Below are 20,433 nucleotides of genomic sequence, written 5' to 3' on the forward strand. Positions count from 1 at the left end.
AAGTGGTAATAATATATTAGAGTATCCGTATTTTGCTTACAATATCTGAACAACAATCTAATAATCTTAAGCTATCCTATGTATATGCCAAGGCAACCACTTCAATATAGGTTGCTTTAGTATGGACTGAAAAGTTCCTTCCATGTTTTTTGTGTAATCTATGTTCTGTCCCATATTTCATTACCCTTCCACTTGGTAGAGGGGTGCAGTCAACACCATCAAACACATTAAGTTGAGTTGGGCAAAATTTCTTGCAAGATCTTGGTACTGCACCCATGTCACTAGTCCAAGGCTGACGGATCAGAGCCCAGCAAAACTCCGCCTATCTTCCAGCATCCCTAATGCCTCTTCTGATTAGAAGGCTTGGCGTAACGTAGTGACGTCGCCTGAGCTACTAACTAAAGAGGAGGCCACAGCTAGTAGAGATTTGGTCTTGCAGCCATGGACTACCAGCGATGTCTCTGGACCAGGGTCCTGAAAATCCTTTGCTCAATTCCTAATATCAAGTTGATATATCTTATTTAATTAATGTTAAATTAGATACAGCTTTATTAAATAGAATGGGACTTTCCTTCTGCACAGACAAAATTGGTAGTGCTAACTTGAGTTCAAAGAGAACTTGGCAGTTGATTCATGATGCCCAAATCACATACAACCAAGTACATTTCTCTCTGAAACGCTCTGGTGTACCAGAGACCGTATAGTTAGAAGTTCCGACTAGGAACAATATTTAGACAAGACTAGTATGGCACCACCTCCAGCCAGTTTGTCCCAGCACCGTTCCAAGTGATTGACAGGTGTCTCCCTATTGGAGAAATCTATCAACTAATGTGACACTGTGAAAAGCTGCCTGGGGGCCAATCTGGTCTCTATCTATATTTTCGCTGAAATACCAGTGTGTTTAAGACAAAATTACATCTGGCTCTGATTCGTGGCTGCCTGTGGTTTGGGCCGCATTAATCCTTTGACAGGTTCCCTCTAAGCGAGGTAATGTAGATCTTAAGGCCCCACACACAAGGGTTGGGTACATCAGATTGTGCTGGAAGTTTCTGCTAGAACAAAAGGCTTGGCGATAGCTGCTTCATTAAAGCTGGTGTCACACATAACGACGACGACAACGACGTCGCTGCTACGTCACCATTTTCTGTGACGTTGCAGCGACGTCCCGTCGCTGTCGCTGTGTGTGACATCCAGCAACGACCTGGCCCCTGCTGTGAGGTCGCCGGTCGTTGCTGAATGTCCAGCTTCATTTTTTGGTCGTCACTCTCCCGCTGTGACACACACATCGCTGTGTGTGACTGCGAGAGAGCGACGAAATGAAGCGATCAGGAGCCGGCACTGGCAGCTGCGGTAAGCTGTAACCAGCGTAAACATCGGGTAACCAAGGGAAGACCTTTCCCTGGTTACCCGATGTTTACGCTGGTTACCAGCCTCCGCTCTTGCTGCCAGCGCCGGCTCCTGCACTGTGACATGTGGCTGCAGTATGCATCGGGTAATTAACCCGATGCATACTGTAGCAAGGAGAGCAAGGAGCCAGCGCTAAGCAGTGCGCGCGGCTCCCTGCTCTCTGCACTGTGACATGTAGCTGCAGCACACATCGGGTTAATTAACCCGATGTGTGCTGCAGGAGAGCAAGGAGCCAGCGCTAAGCGCGGCTCCCTGCTCTCTGAACATGTAGCACAGCGACCTTATGATCGCTGCTTCTGCTGTGTTTGACAGCTAAGCAGCGATCATAACAGCGACTTACAAGGTCGCTGTTACGTCACCGAAAATGGTGACGTAACAGCGACGTCGTTGTCGCTGTCGTTTAGTGTGACACCAGCTTTAGTGTTTGAGTGCAAAGGAATACACACGATATCATATAATGAACCTTGTTATCTTCCTGATATTACATTTTCTATTTCTTTTCTATATCTGCAGATGGAAACTTAGCATTTATAGATCAAAGCAAATTTGTCTCTTACTGCTTTTACGTCAGGATTAATAAATGTATGCATTTTCTTTTACCCTTAGAATGTTAATTTTTTCACTAAACCTCCCATTGGTACCTGGGATCAGGTGGCAGAAGTGCTAAGCTGGCAGTTCTCTTCCACCACTAAAAGAGGTCTCAGCATTGAGCAGCTAACCACATTGGCTGAAAAACTTCTTGGTACGTGCTCCGAAAATCAAGTGTTAAGCGTTGTCCAAATCAGCCACTTGTTTTACGTGTGTCCCTTCTCCTCCTTTAGGTCCCGGAGTTAACTATTCGGGCTGCCAAATCACCTGGGCAAAGTTCTGCAAAGTAATTTGTTTACTTACGGTTCACATATAAATGGATCATTTTATGAATACTATCATCTTACATGTTCTTTTTTTTTTATCATTAAATCCACATAGGAAAATATGGCCGGTAAAGGCTTCTCATTCTGGGTATGGCTGGATAATATCATTGACCTTGTAAAGAAGTATATTCTTGCACTTTGGAATGAAGGGTAAGTTCACGGCTACATTGAGTTTGTTGTATGAATATGGAAATCAAGGACAAAAATGATTGCTGTCCTTTCATATGTATATAAATCCGTAGACGTGAGCATTACCATAAAATATATGTATAGGTTTCATGGATATTGCATTTGAAAAACCACAATCCATTGAAAGATCCAATGGTTGGCTGTTCATACTGCCTTTGTTAGCAAATACTGAGATTAGAACAGATGGCTGTGTATCTGTTTTTATAAAGTCTACCTTTTGAGATTAAAATTGAGTAAAAAAAAAAAAGATTTTAAAAAAATTATATTTGTAATTGAAAGCAGTTGTCCACTTCTATAAAAGATAATCTTAAGTGGTCAAGGGCGGTGGGGAAAAAAAAATACTCTCCTCTCTTCCGCACTCCATTCAGCCAGCTGTCTGGCTGCAGTGGTCACATAAAGTACCATAAGTGCAGAGGAGCAGCCCCAGTCCAAGAGATGAAAATAAGTTTGGGGGAGGGCGATTTCCACTGCCTTAGACCCATTAACATTAATTTTTATAGTGGTGTACAACACCTTTTAATTCTCACATCACCAATAATATAGACAGGTTTGTAAAGATAGAATAGCATTTTTCGTAGAATAAAAATTTAATTTAAATAAGTTTCATATTTTAATTTAAGGGAACCTGTCAGGTCCAAGATGCACCCAGAACCACGCAAATTTCTAATTTCTAATCCCTGCCTAACAGTCCTTGTATCTAGTAGCATACATAAACAGATCTTTAGAAAATGTATTTCTAAAATCCTTTATGATATGCCAATGAGTGCAGGGACTAGTCGCAAGGGCGTTATTTCCCCCCAACTAGTCCACCCTTTTAGCCCCCCTGCAGGGGCATGCTAACATGCTATTCAATGCCCAGCGTCAACGGAATAGATGCGCTAACCTGTCTGTTGTCAGCACCTCAGACGCTAGGTTTAGGGTCAGCGCGCATGATCAGAAGTCCTGGCACTTCCGATAATGCGCACCATGGAGCCAGTTGTATGCATCCCAGCTTCCGAGAGGTCTACTGCTCATGACCGGAAGTAAACGGAGCTGCTCGTGGTTCTGGGTGCATATTGGACCTGACAGGTTCACTTCAACTACAACTTAAAAAAAAGAAACAAACTCCTACAGCTACATCAACCTAAAGGTATAACCACTGGAATGCAAAGAGGCTAAATGGGAGGAAAAAAGGCCCTCAAAGTCAAGATTTATAAACTGTACGTGATCTGTATATCATCAGCATCAACATTTATTTTCTGTAGGTATATCATGGGCTTTATCAGTAAAGAACGTGAACGAGCAATTCTGAGCACCAAACCCCCTGGGACATTCCTGCTGAGATTTAGTGAGAGCAGCAAAGAGGGTGGAATAACGTTCACCTGGGTGGAGAAAGACATCAATGGTATATAGACCTACAACTCCAAGATTCATGTTTTTGTTTTCTTTCTATAGCTCTATTTTCTATTATATTTCCTTTTTAGGAAAGACACAGATTCAGTCTGTAGAACCATATACTAAGCAACAACTCAACAGCATGTCATTTGCTGAAATCATCATGGGATACAAAATCATGGATGCCACCAATATCTTGGTGTCCCCTCTTGTTTATCTGTACCCTGATATTCCCAAGGAAGAAGCCTTTAGCAAGTACTGCCGCCCGGAGAGCCAGGAGCATCCCGAGCCCAGTGACCCAGGTAGTGGTACTTTTTCTGTGTAGGACAGACTTTTTATCTGTATGAGTGGATCTACAGCCATCATAGTAGTAGAACCATTTAATATCATTTGTATTGATTTGTTTCTGTCATGTTTGTGTATTTACATAAATTATTAGAAGCGAGATTTATAATTACAGCTGCCATCTATTTCTTTTTTTATGCCCAGGCACCGCCCCATATCTGAAGACAAAATTTATTTGTGTTACCCCGTAAGTATTGATTGTTATATTGTGATTGTTCCATTTAACATACTAAATATAAATCTTATGTTTATTGACTATGCAGTTTAAAGGGATACTCCAGGGTGATTAGAAGAATTTTTATTATGTCCCTGACCTCATAAACTATTACAATGAGATGTTCAATGCAGTCCTATATCCTCACAATACCTGTAATTCAGTGTGAATCAGCAGCTGCTCTCACTGCTCCCCCTCCCCTGTGCAACATTACATCACATATCAGGGGGCCTGCTCCATGCTGTTAGTAATAGTCAGCCCCCTGATATCTGCTTCCGTCTGTGAACAGGGAGTTGTGGTACCATGCCCTCTGTTCTCAAGCAGAAGTAGCTATTACTAACAGCATGGAGCAGGACCCCTGATGTGTGATGTAATGTCTCATAGGGAAGGGTGGAGCAGCTGCCAGGTCACACTAAATTACAGATATTTTAAGGTTATAGCACTGCACTGGGCATCTCATCGTAATACTTTGAGGGCAGGGACATTAGAAGAATTCTTAATCTCCCCGGACTACCCCTTTAATGAAAGCTTCTCTTCCCAGTGGCAGCCATTCCAGGCTTTTTAATAGCTGTCCAAATCTGTTTCTTAGATAAAGCCCAGGAAATTGGCTTCATTATAAAAAGCTTTATAAAATTTATGTATTAGATTTACAGGTTTAACCTGACCAAATTCATTAAAAATGCCAAACCACCTAAGGTCACTTTATAATATGGGGTGATAACCACAGCACATGGAAGAAGGTGTTCTGGTCATATGAGACCAAAGTAGAAATTTTTGGGACTAAAGGCAAAACACTGTGTGGCGGAAAACTACACTGCACATCACGCTGCAAACACCATCCACACTGTCAGATGTAGTGGCAGCATCATGCTGTGGGGATTCTTTTCTTCAGCAGGGAACGGGAAGCTGGTCAGAATTAATGAATGTAGATAAATTAATACAGGGCAGTCCTATAGGAAAACTAATTAGATTATGCAATGACTACTACTAGCGCCACAATGGATGGTATATACCAAAGCATATTCACGTGTTTGAATGGCCTAGACAAAGTTCAGACCTAAATCCCATTGTGAATCTGTGGCAAGACCTGAAAATTCCTGTTCAGACGCTCTCCATCCAATCTCACTGACCTACAGTTATTTTACAAAGAATGGACAAAATAGAGGCATACCCTAAAAGACTTGAAGCAGTAATTGTAGCGACAGCTGGTGCTCTAAAATATTGTCACGGGTGCTGAATACAAATGTACACTATTTTTAGATGTAGATTTTTTAAATATTTAGAAAACCATGTACACTTATTATTATTATTATAGAACCATTTATTCCATGGCGCTTTACAAGTGAAAAGGGTGTACATAAAAACAAGTACAACAATCATTAACAATATAAAACAGACTGGTACAGGAGAAGAGAAGACCTTGCTCACGAGGGATCACAGTCTACAGGGGATGGGTGAGGGTACAGTAGGTGAAGACAGAGCTGGTTGTGCAGTGGTGTACTGGTCTGAGGGTTATTGTAGGTTGTAACCTTTTTGGAAGTGGTGGGTCTTCAGATTCCTCTTGACGTTTTCCACGGTAGGCGAGAGTCTATGCTGGGGTAGAGCGTTCCAGAGTATGGGGGAGGCACGGGAGAAATCTTGTATGCAATTGTGGGAAGAGGAGATAAGAGAGGAGCAGACTTCACAAATACTTGCTACTCTGTTGCTATATCACATAAAATCCCAATAAAATACATTTAAGGTTGTGGGTGTAATGTAAAAAAATGTGGAAAAGTTTATAGGGTATGAATACCTTTTCAAGGTACTGTATTTTTATTGCAACAAAATGTTGCAATATGCTAACTCAGTCATATAGGCTGCCCACATACATACTAGATCGTTGGCAGATTTTTGTAATTTGTATGGCCAGTTTAAGCAGAGTGAGAGGTGTATGTCCTTTTTATATTGGATAATGTACCTTGTTGGCTGATTGGCAGTGATTGACAGGACAGAAGAGAATAAAGCTACTCCTATTTTTAGATGTGGTCATCTGTCTATACAGTAATCGGGAATGTGATAATGTAATTTCTTTATAATCTGCATTTTTAGGACATCCTGTAGTAACACTATAGACCTGCCCATGTCTCCTCGCACCTTGGATACATTGATGCAGTTTCCAGAAGGAGCGGACGGCGGCACAGGAAATCCATTTGGTAGGTAACATTACAGGAAAGATAGCAGTATTGTTCATATGTATCAGTTTCTGAAAGGGTAACTGTACTTTGGCCATTATACAACTTGTATTCTGCATTTTCACCAATTTTCCCCTTTACAAGATCTTGCCTTAAGATGGTGGACCGAGACTAGCTGCTGTGATCTCTCCCATTAATAGAAGAGGATACAGATGTGGGTTCCTACTCTTCATTCCTTAGCACATTTTACAGCACTATTGAGCAGTGTAGATGTGAATCCAGTTCCAGGGAAAGGTTAAAGACTTGTTAGAAAGCTCATCACCCTTTTTCTATTTTATTTCCTGCTTGTTCTCTCGCTGTTTATTACTCCTCCCCTATACATAAAAGTTTAATAGGAGGGTGTAACGTGACATCGGTGTGTCAGCAATCTTATCGGGTTTGAGCAATACAGATTTGAACTATTTTTCAGACTGGATGATGGGGGGCAGGAGGAGTGGCTCATAAGTTATGAAGGAAACCATATTCTATTATACATATTACAGAGTTTCTCATGTTGTGCTATAATATTGATCCTAGGTTTGACGAAAGTACAGTTCCCATTGAATTGTTTTCGACCAGGGGAGAAGTTGTAGTGGTTAGATACAAATGACTAGGAGATGATTGACACTTCTCTTTCTATCCACAGAGAGCGTAACATTCGACATGGAGCTGGCATCTGAATGTGCATCTTCCCCAATGTGATTCAGTCTCTGTCCCCACCTGAGCTGTATAATACAGAGCTTCTTTCTGGGTGTATACACTTTCTGTGCTGACTTTCTTTTGGATTTTTTGCAAGTACTGCTCTCCTGATCAGTAATGGAGTCTGTTTTATATGCTCCAGATAGATGTCGGTGCAGTAACTATTAAGCAATGAACTGTCGATCAGCTTAATTTAGTCTTTCTCCCTCTATGTACCTGTCTTTTTGCCAAAGGAACTGTTACAGAAGATAGAGAAGGAGAACATTTTGGCAATGTTTTGGTCAATAGGAATTCGCAATGTCCAGAGCTCAATCTAAAACTGACCTATACAAACCAACCAAAGATGTTCAACCTGCTCAGAGATCCCCCCCCCCCATGTCCTACTCTTTATCCAGAACGACTGCAGTAATTCACTTTCCGTTTCCAAGTGATTTCTCCACACATTTGTGTATATTAATCTCAATGGCCATTAGTAAGGAGAGAGTGGAGGACGTGGGTAATAGTTTTTAATTAATTTATCCTGTTACTGTTTTAGAAAGAGACTTCCCTTAACCTGTAAGTATTCCTAAAGGACATATTCCTGTAGTTTCACATACACACTATCTACATACAATTACTGTATATTCCTTTTAATCCAGATATATTTATGAAATAGTAAATGTGCAATCCCTCCCCTTTTTTTTTTTTTTTTTTTAAATAACTTTTTATGGTCATGTTAAATAAACTTTGTACGCATGTATTGAGTAACATTTGTCAATTTTTACATTTTTAAAAATGTTGAAAAGAGAATGTCTTATGACTTATGTATTTTATGGGTGTAATTAATGGTTCTGGGCTTAAAATACCCAAATACCTTAGATAGTTGTCAGCTTAACAACCAACAACCATCTTTCCCGACGCACAAATGCATGCTCAGCCAAACATTCATGAAGTTTAAATGGGGATAGGCGCGAAAGCAGCTACCAACCACCTCTGGTTGAGGCTTATCTTCAAAAATAGTAGAATCGTAAACCAAATATTATCTGTTTGAGGAGATTTGGTACGCCCCAATACACGAGATGTTTAGGTCACAGGATTCCGTAAATATTATTCTCGTGCAGAGGCATGTACATTGCTAAGGTAAGGGGATTTGGCCTTACAAAAAGTGTGTTTCAGTGAGAAATATCACACACTTACACCCATGAATACAATTTATATGGTGTCACAAAAGCCTATATCCTCTTTTCTACTGGACTTGCTATCTAGCTATTACCAATTTACACCACTTTGTAGTGGATTCTCTTACACAGTAAGGGGTACTTCACACACAGCGAGATCGCTACTGAGATCGCTGCTGAGTCACGTTTTTTGTGACCTCATTAGCGATCTCGCTGTGTGTGACACTGAGCAGCGATCTGGCCCCTGCTGTGAGATCGCTGCTCGTAACACACAGTGCTGGTTCGTTTTTTTTATTGTTGCTCTCCCGCTGATAAGCACACATCGCTGTGTGTGACAGCGAGAGAGCAACAATCCTGAATGTGCAGGGAGCAGGAGCCGGCGTCTGACAGCCTGCGGTAAGCTGTAACCAAGGTAAACATCGGGTAACCAAGGTGGTTACCCGATAATTACCTTCGTTACCAGGCTCCGCAGCTCTCACGCTGCCAGTGCCGGCTCCTGCTCCCTGGACACGCTAAGTTAAGCGGTGTGAGCTGGTAACTAAGGTAAACATCGGGTAACCATACCCGATGTTTACCTTAGTTACCAGTGTCCGCAGCTTCCAGACGCCGACTCCGTGCAAGCGCAGCGTCGCTTGCACGTCGCTGCTGGCTGAGGGCTGGTCACTGGTGAGATCTGCCTGTTTGACAGCTCACCAGCGACCATGTAGCGATGCAGCAGCGATCTTGACCAGGTCAGATCGCTGGTCGGATCGCTGCTGCATCGCTAAAGTGTGAAGGTACCCTTAGATTGAAAAAAAAAAACACACAGAAGAATGGGACTGAAAAAAGGGTTATTGTTATAACCATAATATATGATACAGTCCGTCCTAAAGAGCAAGTTTCCTGATCCCAAGTGTCAATCAACTGGATTAACATTTAGAGCAAAAAAATGTATGTATGTACGTATGTATTTATCTAAGGTTTTTTTTTTTTTTTAAACAATCGAATATTCATGCTGTGACCAGCTCCTGAAGTTTACGCCTCTTGCTGTGACCAGATCTTAAGGTCCAGTCATACATAATGAGATAGTTAACGAGATCGTTACTACGTCAGTTTCCGGTTCGTTGGTAAATCGTTGGTGAGATGTCACACAGTCATTTTCCCAACGACATTAGTAACGATGCAGCGACCTGTATAACGATCTCGTTGGTTGTTGGGTCCCTGTCACACAGCAGCTATGTAACGATTCCGACCTCGAATAGGGGCGTAGTGTTTGACGCTGTAAGCCACGTAGGCGTGCATATGCGTCACCTTTTCCACAACCCTTCGCTCCGATTGGTGGCCAATACTGCGTTCTGATTAGGTGCCAACTTTGTATCGCTTCATCCTTTTTCCCTTTTTGAGCCTTGCTTTGAGGATAGAATCTGCGACTCCACCTGGATTCATTTCTACTTTGTTCCCAGTTGCTTGCTTGCTTTTCGGATCGAAGCTGCATCTGCACCCGGATTCATCCCTCCTTCCTTCCCGATTGTTTACTTACTGTTTTCAGCGCCATCCAATCGGTGCAGAGGGGGCGCGGAAAAGGTGACGCAACTACACGCCTACGTGTCACACTTTAAGTTCTCATCTAGGTCGTTAACGAGATCGTTGGTAGGTGTCAAACATACAGATCCATCCTGTTCAGCAGGACTCCAACGAGCCAAGAAATGGCCCAGGACATTCAGCAACGACCAACGATCTGACAGCAGGGGGCGGATCGTTGGTACGTGTCAAACATAACGGGATCGCTGGTGAAGTTGTTTCCTCACAGAAACTGTGACGTAGCAACGATGTCATTAACGATCTCGTTATGTGTGAAGTGGCCTTTAAGAATGCTCATCTCTTCTGGAGATTAAACCTTTTTTAGGTTTTTGTTTTTTTTTCTCCATATGAAAATGTGTTCTTGCCTTTTGAAGTGTTTTAGATAAAACTGCTTTTCTTTGTCGCTCCATTGGGAGACCCAGACAATTGGGTGTATAGGCTATGCCTCCGGAGGCCGCACAAAGTATTACACTAAAAGTGTAAAGCCCCTCCCCTTCTGCCTATACACCCCCCGTGCTCCCACGGGCTCCTCAGTTTTTATGCTTTGTGCGAAGGAGGCAGACATGCACGCACAGCTCCACAGATTAGTCAGCAGCAGCTGCTGACTATGTCGGATGGAAGAAAAGTGGGCCCATATAGGGCCCCCAGCATGCTCCCTTCTCACCCCACTCTTGTCGGCGGTGTTGTTAAGGTTGAGGTATCCATTGCGGGTACGGAGGCTGGAGCCCACATGCTGTTTTCCTTCCCCATCCCCCTTAGGGCTCTGGGTGAAGTGGGATCCCATCGGTCTCCAGGCACTGAGACCGTGCTTCATCCACAACTCCTGAGGAGCCTGCTGGATAGGAGCCGGGTATCGTTCAGGGACATGGCCCTGCTACTTTAAGGTACTCTGTGTCCCCGTGGGGACCGCGCACAGCAACACTCCAGCATTGCTGGGTGTGCTAGTGCACCGGGGACCGCGGCGCTGACCGCGTTTGTGCCATTATACACTGCAGCGTCGCTGAGTGTGTTTGTGTATGGGGACTACCGCGCTAACCGCCGCTGCCATTGTTTTTACTGAGGCGCGGCTGGGACTGTTAGTGCGCCGGGGACTCTGCGCCGGCCGCGCTTATACGGCGGCCGCGCTTATAACTCGAGTCCCCGGCTTTTGGGCCTAGTCTCCGTTTCTTCCCGCCCTCAGCCCTGCCAGTCAGGGGAAGGGCGGGACGCTGTACAGCACGGCAGCACTGAGGGCTGGAGCATGCTTTGCATACTCCACCCCCCTCACTGTGCACAGTGAGGCACCAGCTCCCGCACTTTCTGGGTCACGCCCACGGCTCCCTCCTCTCCTCAGGACGCCGGCAGCCATTCCTGTCAGCTCCTAGGACGCTGCAGAGGGGAGACAAACTCTGGGGGACCCAGGCAGGGATGCTGGTGGCCACACAACCGCTTTAAGCGGGCGGTAAGCAGCACCTGAGGTGCTGACCCCACTTGTGTAGAAGTGTGATTATAGTTTATATGTTTGCAGGCTATACTTTACACTGTATGGTGCACAGTTGATTCCTGGTTATATACCCTGTTGTGTTGCTCAAAGGACAAGGGTGCCAGAACACAGGCTTACTATGCTGCCTGCGCCGCATGTACAACCTCGCTACCGGCAGGTTCCACTGACCCTCATTGTGGGCCCCTGTGGCACTTACTCAGCCGGAGCCTCTGCTAAGGGGGGCCCAGGGGGAACAACCAGCTAACACTGTCCAGGTGACAGGGACGGAGTTTGCAGTTTTTACTGACAGACTTTCTGAGACTATGGCTAAAATACTAGAAGCTTTGCAGTCCAGACCGGTATCTCAAACCATGGGCACTGTGGAATCACTGCCCCCTAGTTCCCCTCAGTTGGAACAACAATGTTCCCCCGGGGTGTCTCATAGATCCCAGGGTGAGGTCTCTGACACGGACCGCAGTCCCAGACCGCCTAAGCGAGCTCGCTTGGAAATCCCCTCGACCTCATCACATTGTTCAGGGTCTCAGAGAGATGACTCTCTGTATGATGAAGCGGAGGTAGCTGATCAGGATTCTGATCCTGAGGTCGCTCTCAACCTTGATACCCCTGATGGGGACGCCATAGTGAATGATCTTATTGCGTCCATAAATATGATGCTGGATATTTCTCCCTCAGCTCCACCAGCAGAGGAGTCACCTTCTCAGCAGGAGAAGTTCCGTTTCAGGTTCCCCAAGCGTACAGCGAGTATGTTTCTGGATCACTCCGACTTCAGAGAGGCAGTCCAGAAACACCGAGTTTGTCCAGATAAGCGTTTTTTCCAAGCGCCTTAAGGATACAGGTTATCCCTTCCCCCCTGACGTGGTCAAGGGCTGGACTCAGGGTCCCAAGGTGGATCCTCCAATCTCCAGACTGGCGGCTAGATCCATAGTTGCAGTTTAAGATGGGGCCTCACTCAAGGATGCCACTGCCAGACAGATGGAGCTCTGGTTCAGATCCATCTATGAGGCTATCGGCGCGTCTTTCGCTCCAGCATTCGCAGCAGTATGGGCACTCCAAGCTATCTCAGCGGGTCAAGCCCAAATTGACGCACTCACACGTACGTCTGCGCCGCTAGTGGCTTCCATAACCTCTCAAACGTCGGCATTTGCGTCCTACGCTATTAATGCTATCCTGGACTCTGCGAGCAGTACGGCGGTTGCAGCCGACAATTCGGTGGCATTACGCAGGGCCTTGTGGCTACGGGAACCGCCGGAGGTGCCGCTACCAAGGCGGCTTCCTCATGACATACGGCAGCCTCACACCGCATCCTCGGTCGGTGGCAGGCTCTCCCTCTTCTGCGACACCTGGCTGCCACAGGTAAAAGACCGATGGGTGAGAGACATTCTGTCTCACGGTTACAGGATAGAGTTCAGCTCTCGTCCTCTGACTCGATTCTTCAGAACATCTCCGCCCCCCGAAAGAGCCGATGCTCTTCTGCAGGCGGTGGGCACTCTGAAGGCAGACGGAGTGGTGATCCCTGTTCCTCTTCAGCAACAGGGTCACGGTTTTTACTCCAACCTGTTTGTGGTTCCAAAGAAGGACGGGTCTTTCTTTGTCGCTCCATTGGGAGACCCAGACAATTGGGGTGTATAGGCTATGCCTCCGGAGGCCGCACAAAGTATTACACTAAAAGTGTAAAGCCCCTCCCCTTCTGCCTATACACCCCCCGTGCTCCCACGGGCTCCTCAGTTGTTTTTTTTTTGCTTTGTGCGAAGGAGGCAGACATGCACAGCACAGCTCCACAGATTAGTCAGCAGCAGCTGCTGACTATGTCGGATGGAAGAAAAGTGGGCCCATATAGGGCCCCCAGCATGCTCCCTTCTCACCCCACTCTTGTCGGCGGTGTTGTTAAGGTTGAGGTATCCATTGCGGGTACGGACGCTGGAGCCCACATGCTGTTTTCCTTCCCCATCCCCCTTAGGGCTCTGGGTGAAGTGGGATCCTATCGGTCTCCAGGCACTGAGACTGTGCTCCATCCACAACTCCTGGGAGCCTGCTGGATAGGAGCGGAGTATCGTTCAGGGACATGGCCCTGCTACTTGGAGGTACTCTGTGTCCCTGTGGGGACCGCGCACAGCAACACTCCAGCATTGCTGGGTGTGCTAGTGCACCGGGGACCGCGGCGCTGACCGGGTTAATGTGCCATTACACACTCAGTGTCGCTATTATTTTAACACTGCGGCGCGGCTGGGACTTGTAGTGCGCCGGGGACTTCCGCGCGGCCGCGCTTTTATGGCAGCCGCGCTTATTACTTGAGTCCCCGGCTTGTACGGCCTAGTGTTTCCTCCTCCCGCCCACAGCCCTGACAGGCAGGGGTAGGGCGGGACGCTGTACAGACGTGCAGCAGTGAGGGCTGGAGCATGCTTTGCATACTCCACCCCCCTCACTGTGCACTGTGAGGCACCAGTTCCCGCACTTTCTGGGTCACGCCCACGGCTCCCTCATCTCCTCAGGACGCCGGCAGCCATTCCTGTCAGCTCCTCGGACGCTGCAGAGGGGGACAAATTCTGGGAGACCCAGGCAGGGATTATGGTGGCCTCACAACCGTTTTAATCGGGTGGTAAGCAGCACCTGTGGTGCTAGCCCCAGTGTGCAGAAGTGTAATTATATGTTTATGATATTTTACACTGTATAGTGCACAGTTGCTTTCTGGCTATATTCCCTATTGTGTTACTCAGGGAAGACATAGCATGGCGCCCACAAAAGGCAGGGGTGCCAAAACACAGGCTTACTATGCTGCCTGCGCCGCATGTACGACGCCGCTACCGGCAGGTTCCACTGACCCTCACTGTGTGCACTGCTCGGCACCTGCTGCACTTACTCAGCCGGAGCCTCTGCTAGGGGGGGCCCAGGGGGCTCCACCTGCTGACACTGTCCAGGTGACAGGGACAGAGTTTGCAGTCTTTAAGGATAAACTCTCTGAGACTATGGCTAAGATACTAGAAGCCAGTCCAGACCGGTATCTCAGCACAGGGACTCTGTTGAATCATTGTTCCCTGGCCCCCCTCAGTTGGACCAACAATGTCCCCCCGGGGATTATCATAGAAACCTGGCTGAGGGCTCTGACACAGACCCCAGTCCCAGACCGACTAAGCGAGCTCGCTTGGCAATTCCCTCGACATCATCATATTGTTCAGGGTCTCAGCGAGGGGAATCTCTGGTTGATGACGCGGAGGTAGCTGATCAGGATTCTGATCCTGAGGCCGCTCTCAATCTTGATACTCCTGACGGGGACACAATAGTGAACGATCTTATTGCGTCCATCAATAAAATGTTGGATATTTCTCCCTCAGCTCCTCCGGTGGAGGAGTCAGCTTCTCAGCAGGAGAAATTCCGTTTCAGGTTTCCCAAGCGTACACCGAGTATGTTTCTGGACCACTCTGATTTCAGAGAGGCAGTCCAGAATCACCATGATTGTCCAGATAAGCGTTTTTTCTAAGCGCCTTAAGGATACATGTTATCCCTTTCCCCCTGACGTGGTCAAGGGTTGGACTCAGTGTCCCAAGGTGGATCCTCCAATCTCCAGACTGGCGGCTAGATCCATACTTGCAGTTGAAGATGGGGCTTCACTCAAAGATGCCACTGACAGGCAGATGGAGCTCTGGTTGAAATCCATCTATGAAGCTATCGGCGCTTCTTTTTCCCCAGCATTCGCAGCCGTATGGGCGCTACAAGCTATATCAGCAGGTCAAGCGCAAATTGACGCAGCCACATGCACTTCCGCGCCGCAGGTGGCGTCCATAACCGCTCAGACGTCAGCAATGGCGTCTTACGCTATTAATGCTGTCCTGGACTCTGCGAGCCGTACGGCGGTTGCATCCGCCAATTCGGTGGTACTCCGCAGGGCCTTGTGGCTACGGGAATGGAAGGCAGATTCTGCTTCCAAAAAGCGCTTAACTAGTTTGCCAATTTCTGGCGACCGATTGTTTGGCGAGCGTTTGGATGAAATCATCAAACAATCCAAGGGAAAGGATACATCCTTACCCCAGCCCAAACCGAACATACCCCAACAGAGGAGGGAGCAGTCGAGGTTTCGTCTTTTCGGGGCGCGGGCAGGTCCCAATTCTCCTCGTCCAAAAGGCCTCAGAAAGATCAAAGGAACTCTGATTCATGGCGGTCTAAGTCACGTCCAAAAAAGACCACAGGAGGTGCCGCTACCAAAGCGGCTTCCTCATGACTTTCGGCCTCCGCAATCTGCATCCTCGGTCGGTGGCAGGCTCTCCCGCTTTTGCGACACCTGGCTGCCACGGGTAAAAGACCGCTGGGTGAGAGACATTCTGTCTCACGGTTACAAGATAGAGTTCACCTCTCGTCCCCCGACTCGATTCTTCAGGTCATCCCCGCCTCCCGAGCGAGCCGAGGCTCTTCTGCAGGCGCTGGGCACTCTGAAGGCAGAAGGAGTGGTGGTCCCTGTTCCTCTTCAGCAACAGGGTCACGGTTGTTACTCCAACCTGTTTGTGGTCCCAAAGAAGGACGGGTCTTTCCGTCCTGTCCTGGACCTGAAACTGCTCAACAAACACGTAAAGACCAGGCGGTTCCGGATGGAATCCCTCCGCTCCGTCATCGCCTCAATGTCCCAGGGAGATTTCCTTGCATCGATCGATATCAAAGATGCTTATCTCCACGTAACGATTGCTCCAGAGCACCAGCGCTTCTTGCGCTTCGCCATAGGAGACGAACACCTGCAGTTCGTGGCACTGCCGTTCGGCCTGGCAACAGCCCCACGGGTTTTCACCAAGGTTATGGCTACTGTAGTAGCGGTCCTCCACTCTCAGGGTCACTCGGTGATCCCTTACTTGGACGATCTCCTGATCAAGGCACCCTCTCAAGAGGCATGCCAACACAGCCTCGACGCTACTCTGGAGACTCTCCAGAGTTTCGGGTGGATCATCAATTTTCCAAAGTCAAATCTGACACCGGCCCAATAGCTGACATATCTTGGCATGGAGTTTCATACCCTCTCAGCGATAGTGAAGCTTCCGCTGATCAAGCAGCAGTCGCTACAGAAGGGGGTACAATCTCTCCTTCAAGGTCAGGCACACCCCTTGAGGCGCCTCATGCACTTCCTGGGGAAGATGGTGGCAGCAATGGAGGCAGTCCCTTTCGCGCAGTTTCACCTGCGTCCTCTTCAATGGGACATCCTTCGCAAATGGGACAGGAAGCCGACGTCCCTCGACAGGAACGTCTCTCTCTCTCAGGCGACAAAAGCTTCCCTTCGGTGGTGGCTTCTTCCCACTTCATTATCGAAGGGGAAATCCTTCCTACCCTCATCCTGGGAGGTGGTCACGACGGACGCGAGTCTGTCAGGGTGGGGAGCGGTTTTTCTCCACCACAGGGCTCAGGGTACGTGGACCCGGCAAGAGTCCTCACTTCAGATCAATGTTCTGGAAATACGGGCAGTGTACCTTGCCCTGAAAGCGTTCCAGCAGTGGCTGGAAGGCAAGCAGATCCGAATTCAATCGGACAATTCCACAGCGGTGGCATACATCAACCACCAAGGCGGCACACGCAGTCGGCAAGCCTTCCAGGAAGTCCGGCGGATCTTGATGTGGGTGGAAGCCACGGCCTCCACCATCCCTGCAGTTCACATCCCGGGCGTGGAAAACTGGGAAGCAGATTATCTCAGTCGCCAGGGCATGGACGCAGGGGAATGGTCCCTTCACCCGGACGTGTTTCAGGAGATCTGTTGCCGCTGGGGGGTGCCGGACGTCGACCTCATGGCGTCCCGGCACAACAACAAGGTACCGACGTTCATGGCACGGTCTCAAGATCCCAGAGCTATGGCGGCAGACGCCTTAGTTCAGGATTGGTCGCAGTTTCAGCTCCCTTATGTGTTTCCTCCGCTGGCACTGTTGCCCAGAGTGTTACGCAAGATCAGGGCCGACTGCCGCCGCGTCATCCTCGTCGCTCCAGACTGGCCGATGAGGTCGTGGTACCCGGATCTGTGGCATCTCACGGTCGGCCAACCGTGGGCACTACCAGACCGACCAGACTTGCTGTCTCAAGGGCCGTTTTTCCATCTGAATTCTGCGGCCCTCAACCTGACTGTGTGGCCATTGAGTCCTGGATCCTAGCGTCTTCAGGATTATCTCAAGAGGTCATTGCCACTATGAGACAGGCTAGGAAACCAACGTCCGCCAAGATCTACCACAGGACGTGGAAAATTTTCCTGTCATGGTGCTCTGCTCAGGGTTTTTCTCCCTGGCCTTTTGCCTTGCCCACTTTTCTGTCCTTCCTTCAATCTGGACTTGAAAAGGGTTTGTCGCTCGGCTCCCTTAAGGGACAAGTCTCAGCGCTCTCTGTGTTTTTCCAGAAGCGCCTAGCCAGACTTCCACAGGTACGCACGTTCCTGCAGGGGGTTTGTCACATCGTTCCTCCTTACAAGCGGCCGTTAGAACCCTGGGATCTGAACAGGGTGCTGGTGGCTCTTCAGAAACCACCATTCGAGCCAATGAGGGATATTTCTCTCTCACGCCTTTCGCAGAAAGTGGTCTTCCTAGTAGCAGTCACCTCTCTTCGGAGAGTGTCTGAGCTAGCAGCGTTGTCGTGCAAAGCCCCTTTCCTGGTGTTTCACCAGGACAAGGTGGTTCTGCGTCCGGTTCCGGAATTTCTCCCCAAGGTGGTATCCCCTTTTCATCTCAATCAGGATATCTCCTTACCCTCTTTTTGTCCTCATCCAGTTCACCAATGTGAAAAGGATTTGCACTTGTTAGATCTGGTGAGAGCACTCAGACTCTACATTTCTCGTACGGCGCCCCTGCGCCGCTCGGATGCACTCTTTGTCCTTGTCGCTGGCCAGCGTAAAGGGTCACAGGCTTCCAAATCAACCCTGGCTCGGTGGATCAAGGAGCCAATTCTCGAAGCTTACCGTTCTGCTGGGCTTCCGGTTCCCGCAGGGCTGAAGGCCCATTCTACCAGAGCCGTGGGCGCGTCCTGGGCTTTGAGGCACCAGGCTACGGCTCAGCAGGTGTGTCAGTCGGCTACCTGGTCGAGCCTGCACACTTTCACGAAACACTATCAGGTGCATACCTATGCTTCAGCGGATGCCAGCCTAGGTAGACGAGTCCTTCAGGCGGCGGTTGCCCACCTGTAGGAAGGGGCCGTTTTACGGCTCCATTACGAGGTATTATTTTACCCACCCAGGGACTGCTTTTGGACGTCCCAATTGTCTGGGTCTCCCAATGGAGCGACAAAGAAGAAGGGAATTTTGTTTACTTACCGTAAATTCCTTTTCTTCTAGCTCCAATTGGGAGACCCAGCACCCGCCCCTGTTTTTTTGTGTACACATGTTGTTCATGTTGAATGGTTTCAGTTCTCCGATGTTCCTTCGGATTGAATTTACTTTAAACCAGTTTATAATTTTTTCCTCCTTCTTGCTTTTGCACCAAAACTGAGGAGCCCGTGGGAGCACGGGGGGTGTATAGGCAGAAGGGGAGGGGCTTTACACTTTTAGTGTAATACTTTGTGCGGCCTCCGGAGGCATAGCCTATACACCCCAATTGTCTGGGTCTCCCAATTGGAGCTAGAAGAAAAGGAATTTACGGTAAGTAAACAAAATTCCCTTCTTCCGTCCTGTCCTGGACCTACAACTGCTCAACAAACACGTAAAGACCAGGCGGTTCCGGATGGAATCCCTCCGCTCCGTCATCGCCTCAATGTCCCAAGGAGATTTCCTTGCATCGAGCGATATCAAAGATGCTTATCTTCACGTTCCGATTGCTCCAGAGCATCAGCGCTTCCTGCGCTTCGCCATAGGAGACGAACACCTCCAGTTCGTGGCACTGCCGTTCGGCCTGGCGACAGCCCCCCGGGTTTTCACCAGGGTCATGGCTACAGTAGTCGCGGTCCTCCACTGCCAGGGTCACTCGGTGATCCCTTACTTAGACGATCCGCTAGTCAAGGCTTCCAAGAGGCATGCCAGCACAGCCTCAACGCTACTCTGGAGACTCTCCAGAGTTTCGGGTGGATCATCAATTTTTCCAAAGTCAAATCTGACACCGGCCCAATCGCTGACATATCTTGGCATGGAGTTTCATACCCTCTCAGCGATAGTGAAGCTTCCGCTGAACAAGCAGCGTTCACTACAGACAGGGGTGCAATCTCTCCTTCAAGGTCAGTCACTCCCCTTGAGGCGCCTCATGCACTTCCTCGGGAAGATGGTGGCAGCAATGGAGGCAGTCCCTTTCGCGCAGTTTCACCTGCGTCCTCTTCAATGGGACATCCTACGCAAATGGGACAGGAAACAGACGTCCCTCGACAGGAACGTCTCCCTCTCTCAGGCAACCAAAGCTTCCCTTCGGTGGTGGCTTCTTCCCACTTCATTATCGAGGGGGAATTCCTTCCTACCCCCATCCTGGGCGGTGGTCACGACGGACGCGAGTCTGTCAGGGTGGGGAGCAGTTTTTCTCCACCACAGGGCTCAGGGTACGTGGACTCAGCAAGAGTCCTCGCTTCAGATCAATGTTCTGGAGATCAGGGCAGTGTATCTGGCCCTAAAAGCGTTCCAGCAGTGGCTGGAAGGCAAGCAGATCCGAATTCAGTCGGACAACTCCACAGCGGTGGCATACATCAACCACCAAGGCGGGACACGCAGTCGGCAAGCCTTCCAGGAAGTCCGGCGGATTCTACTGTGGGTGGAAGCCACAGCATCCACCATATCCGCAGTTCACATCCCAGGCGTAGAAAACTGGGGAGCAGACTTTCTCAGTCGCCAGGGCATGGACGCAGGGGACTGGTCCCTTCACCGGGACGGGTTTCAGGAGATATGTTACCGCTGGGGCATGCCGGACGTCGACCTAATGGCGTCCCGGCACAACAACAAGGTACCGACGTTCATGGCACGGTC

General features: G+C 48.5%; 1 protein-coding gene across 3 annotated transcripts in view; it reads left to right on the forward strand.

Moving 5' to 3' along the window:
* STAT3 (signal transducer and activator of transcription 3) overlaps positions 1–8,093 on the forward strand; it is a 149,734-nt gene extending 141,641 nt beyond the window's left edge. For 2 of the 3 annotated variants that reach the window (XM_075350005.1, XM_075350007.1), the window contains exons 17-24: positions 2,014–2,149; positions 2,229–2,281; positions 2,377–2,471; positions 3,755–3,894; positions 3,974–4,189; positions 4,374–4,416; positions 6,532–6,635; positions 7,300–8,093. In XM_075350005.1, coding sequence (XP_075206120.1) covers positions 2,014–2,149; positions 2,229–2,281; positions 2,377–2,471; positions 3,755–3,894; positions 3,974–4,189; positions 4,374–4,416; positions 6,532–6,635; positions 7,300–7,355 — 843 coding nt within the window. In that variant the 3' untranslated portion in view covers positions 7,356–8,093. The remainder of the gene's footprint in view (positions 1–2,013; positions 2,150–2,228; positions 2,282–2,376; positions 2,472–3,754; positions 3,895–3,973; positions 4,190–4,373; positions 4,417–6,531; positions 6,636–7,299) is intronic. The other variant, XM_075350008.1, reaches the window with a different exon arrangement.
* The last annotated feature ends 12,340 nt before the right edge of the window (positions 8,094–20,433 follow it).

The sequence above is a fragment of the Anomaloglossus baeobatrachus genome, chromosome 5 (genome assembly GCF_048569485.1).
Source record: "Anomaloglossus baeobatrachus isolate aAnoBae1 chromosome 5, aAnoBae1.hap1, whole genome shotgun sequence".
Taxonomy (NCBI): Eukaryota; Metazoa; Chordata; class Amphibia; order Anura; family Aromobatidae; genus Anomaloglossus; species Anomaloglossus baeobatrachus.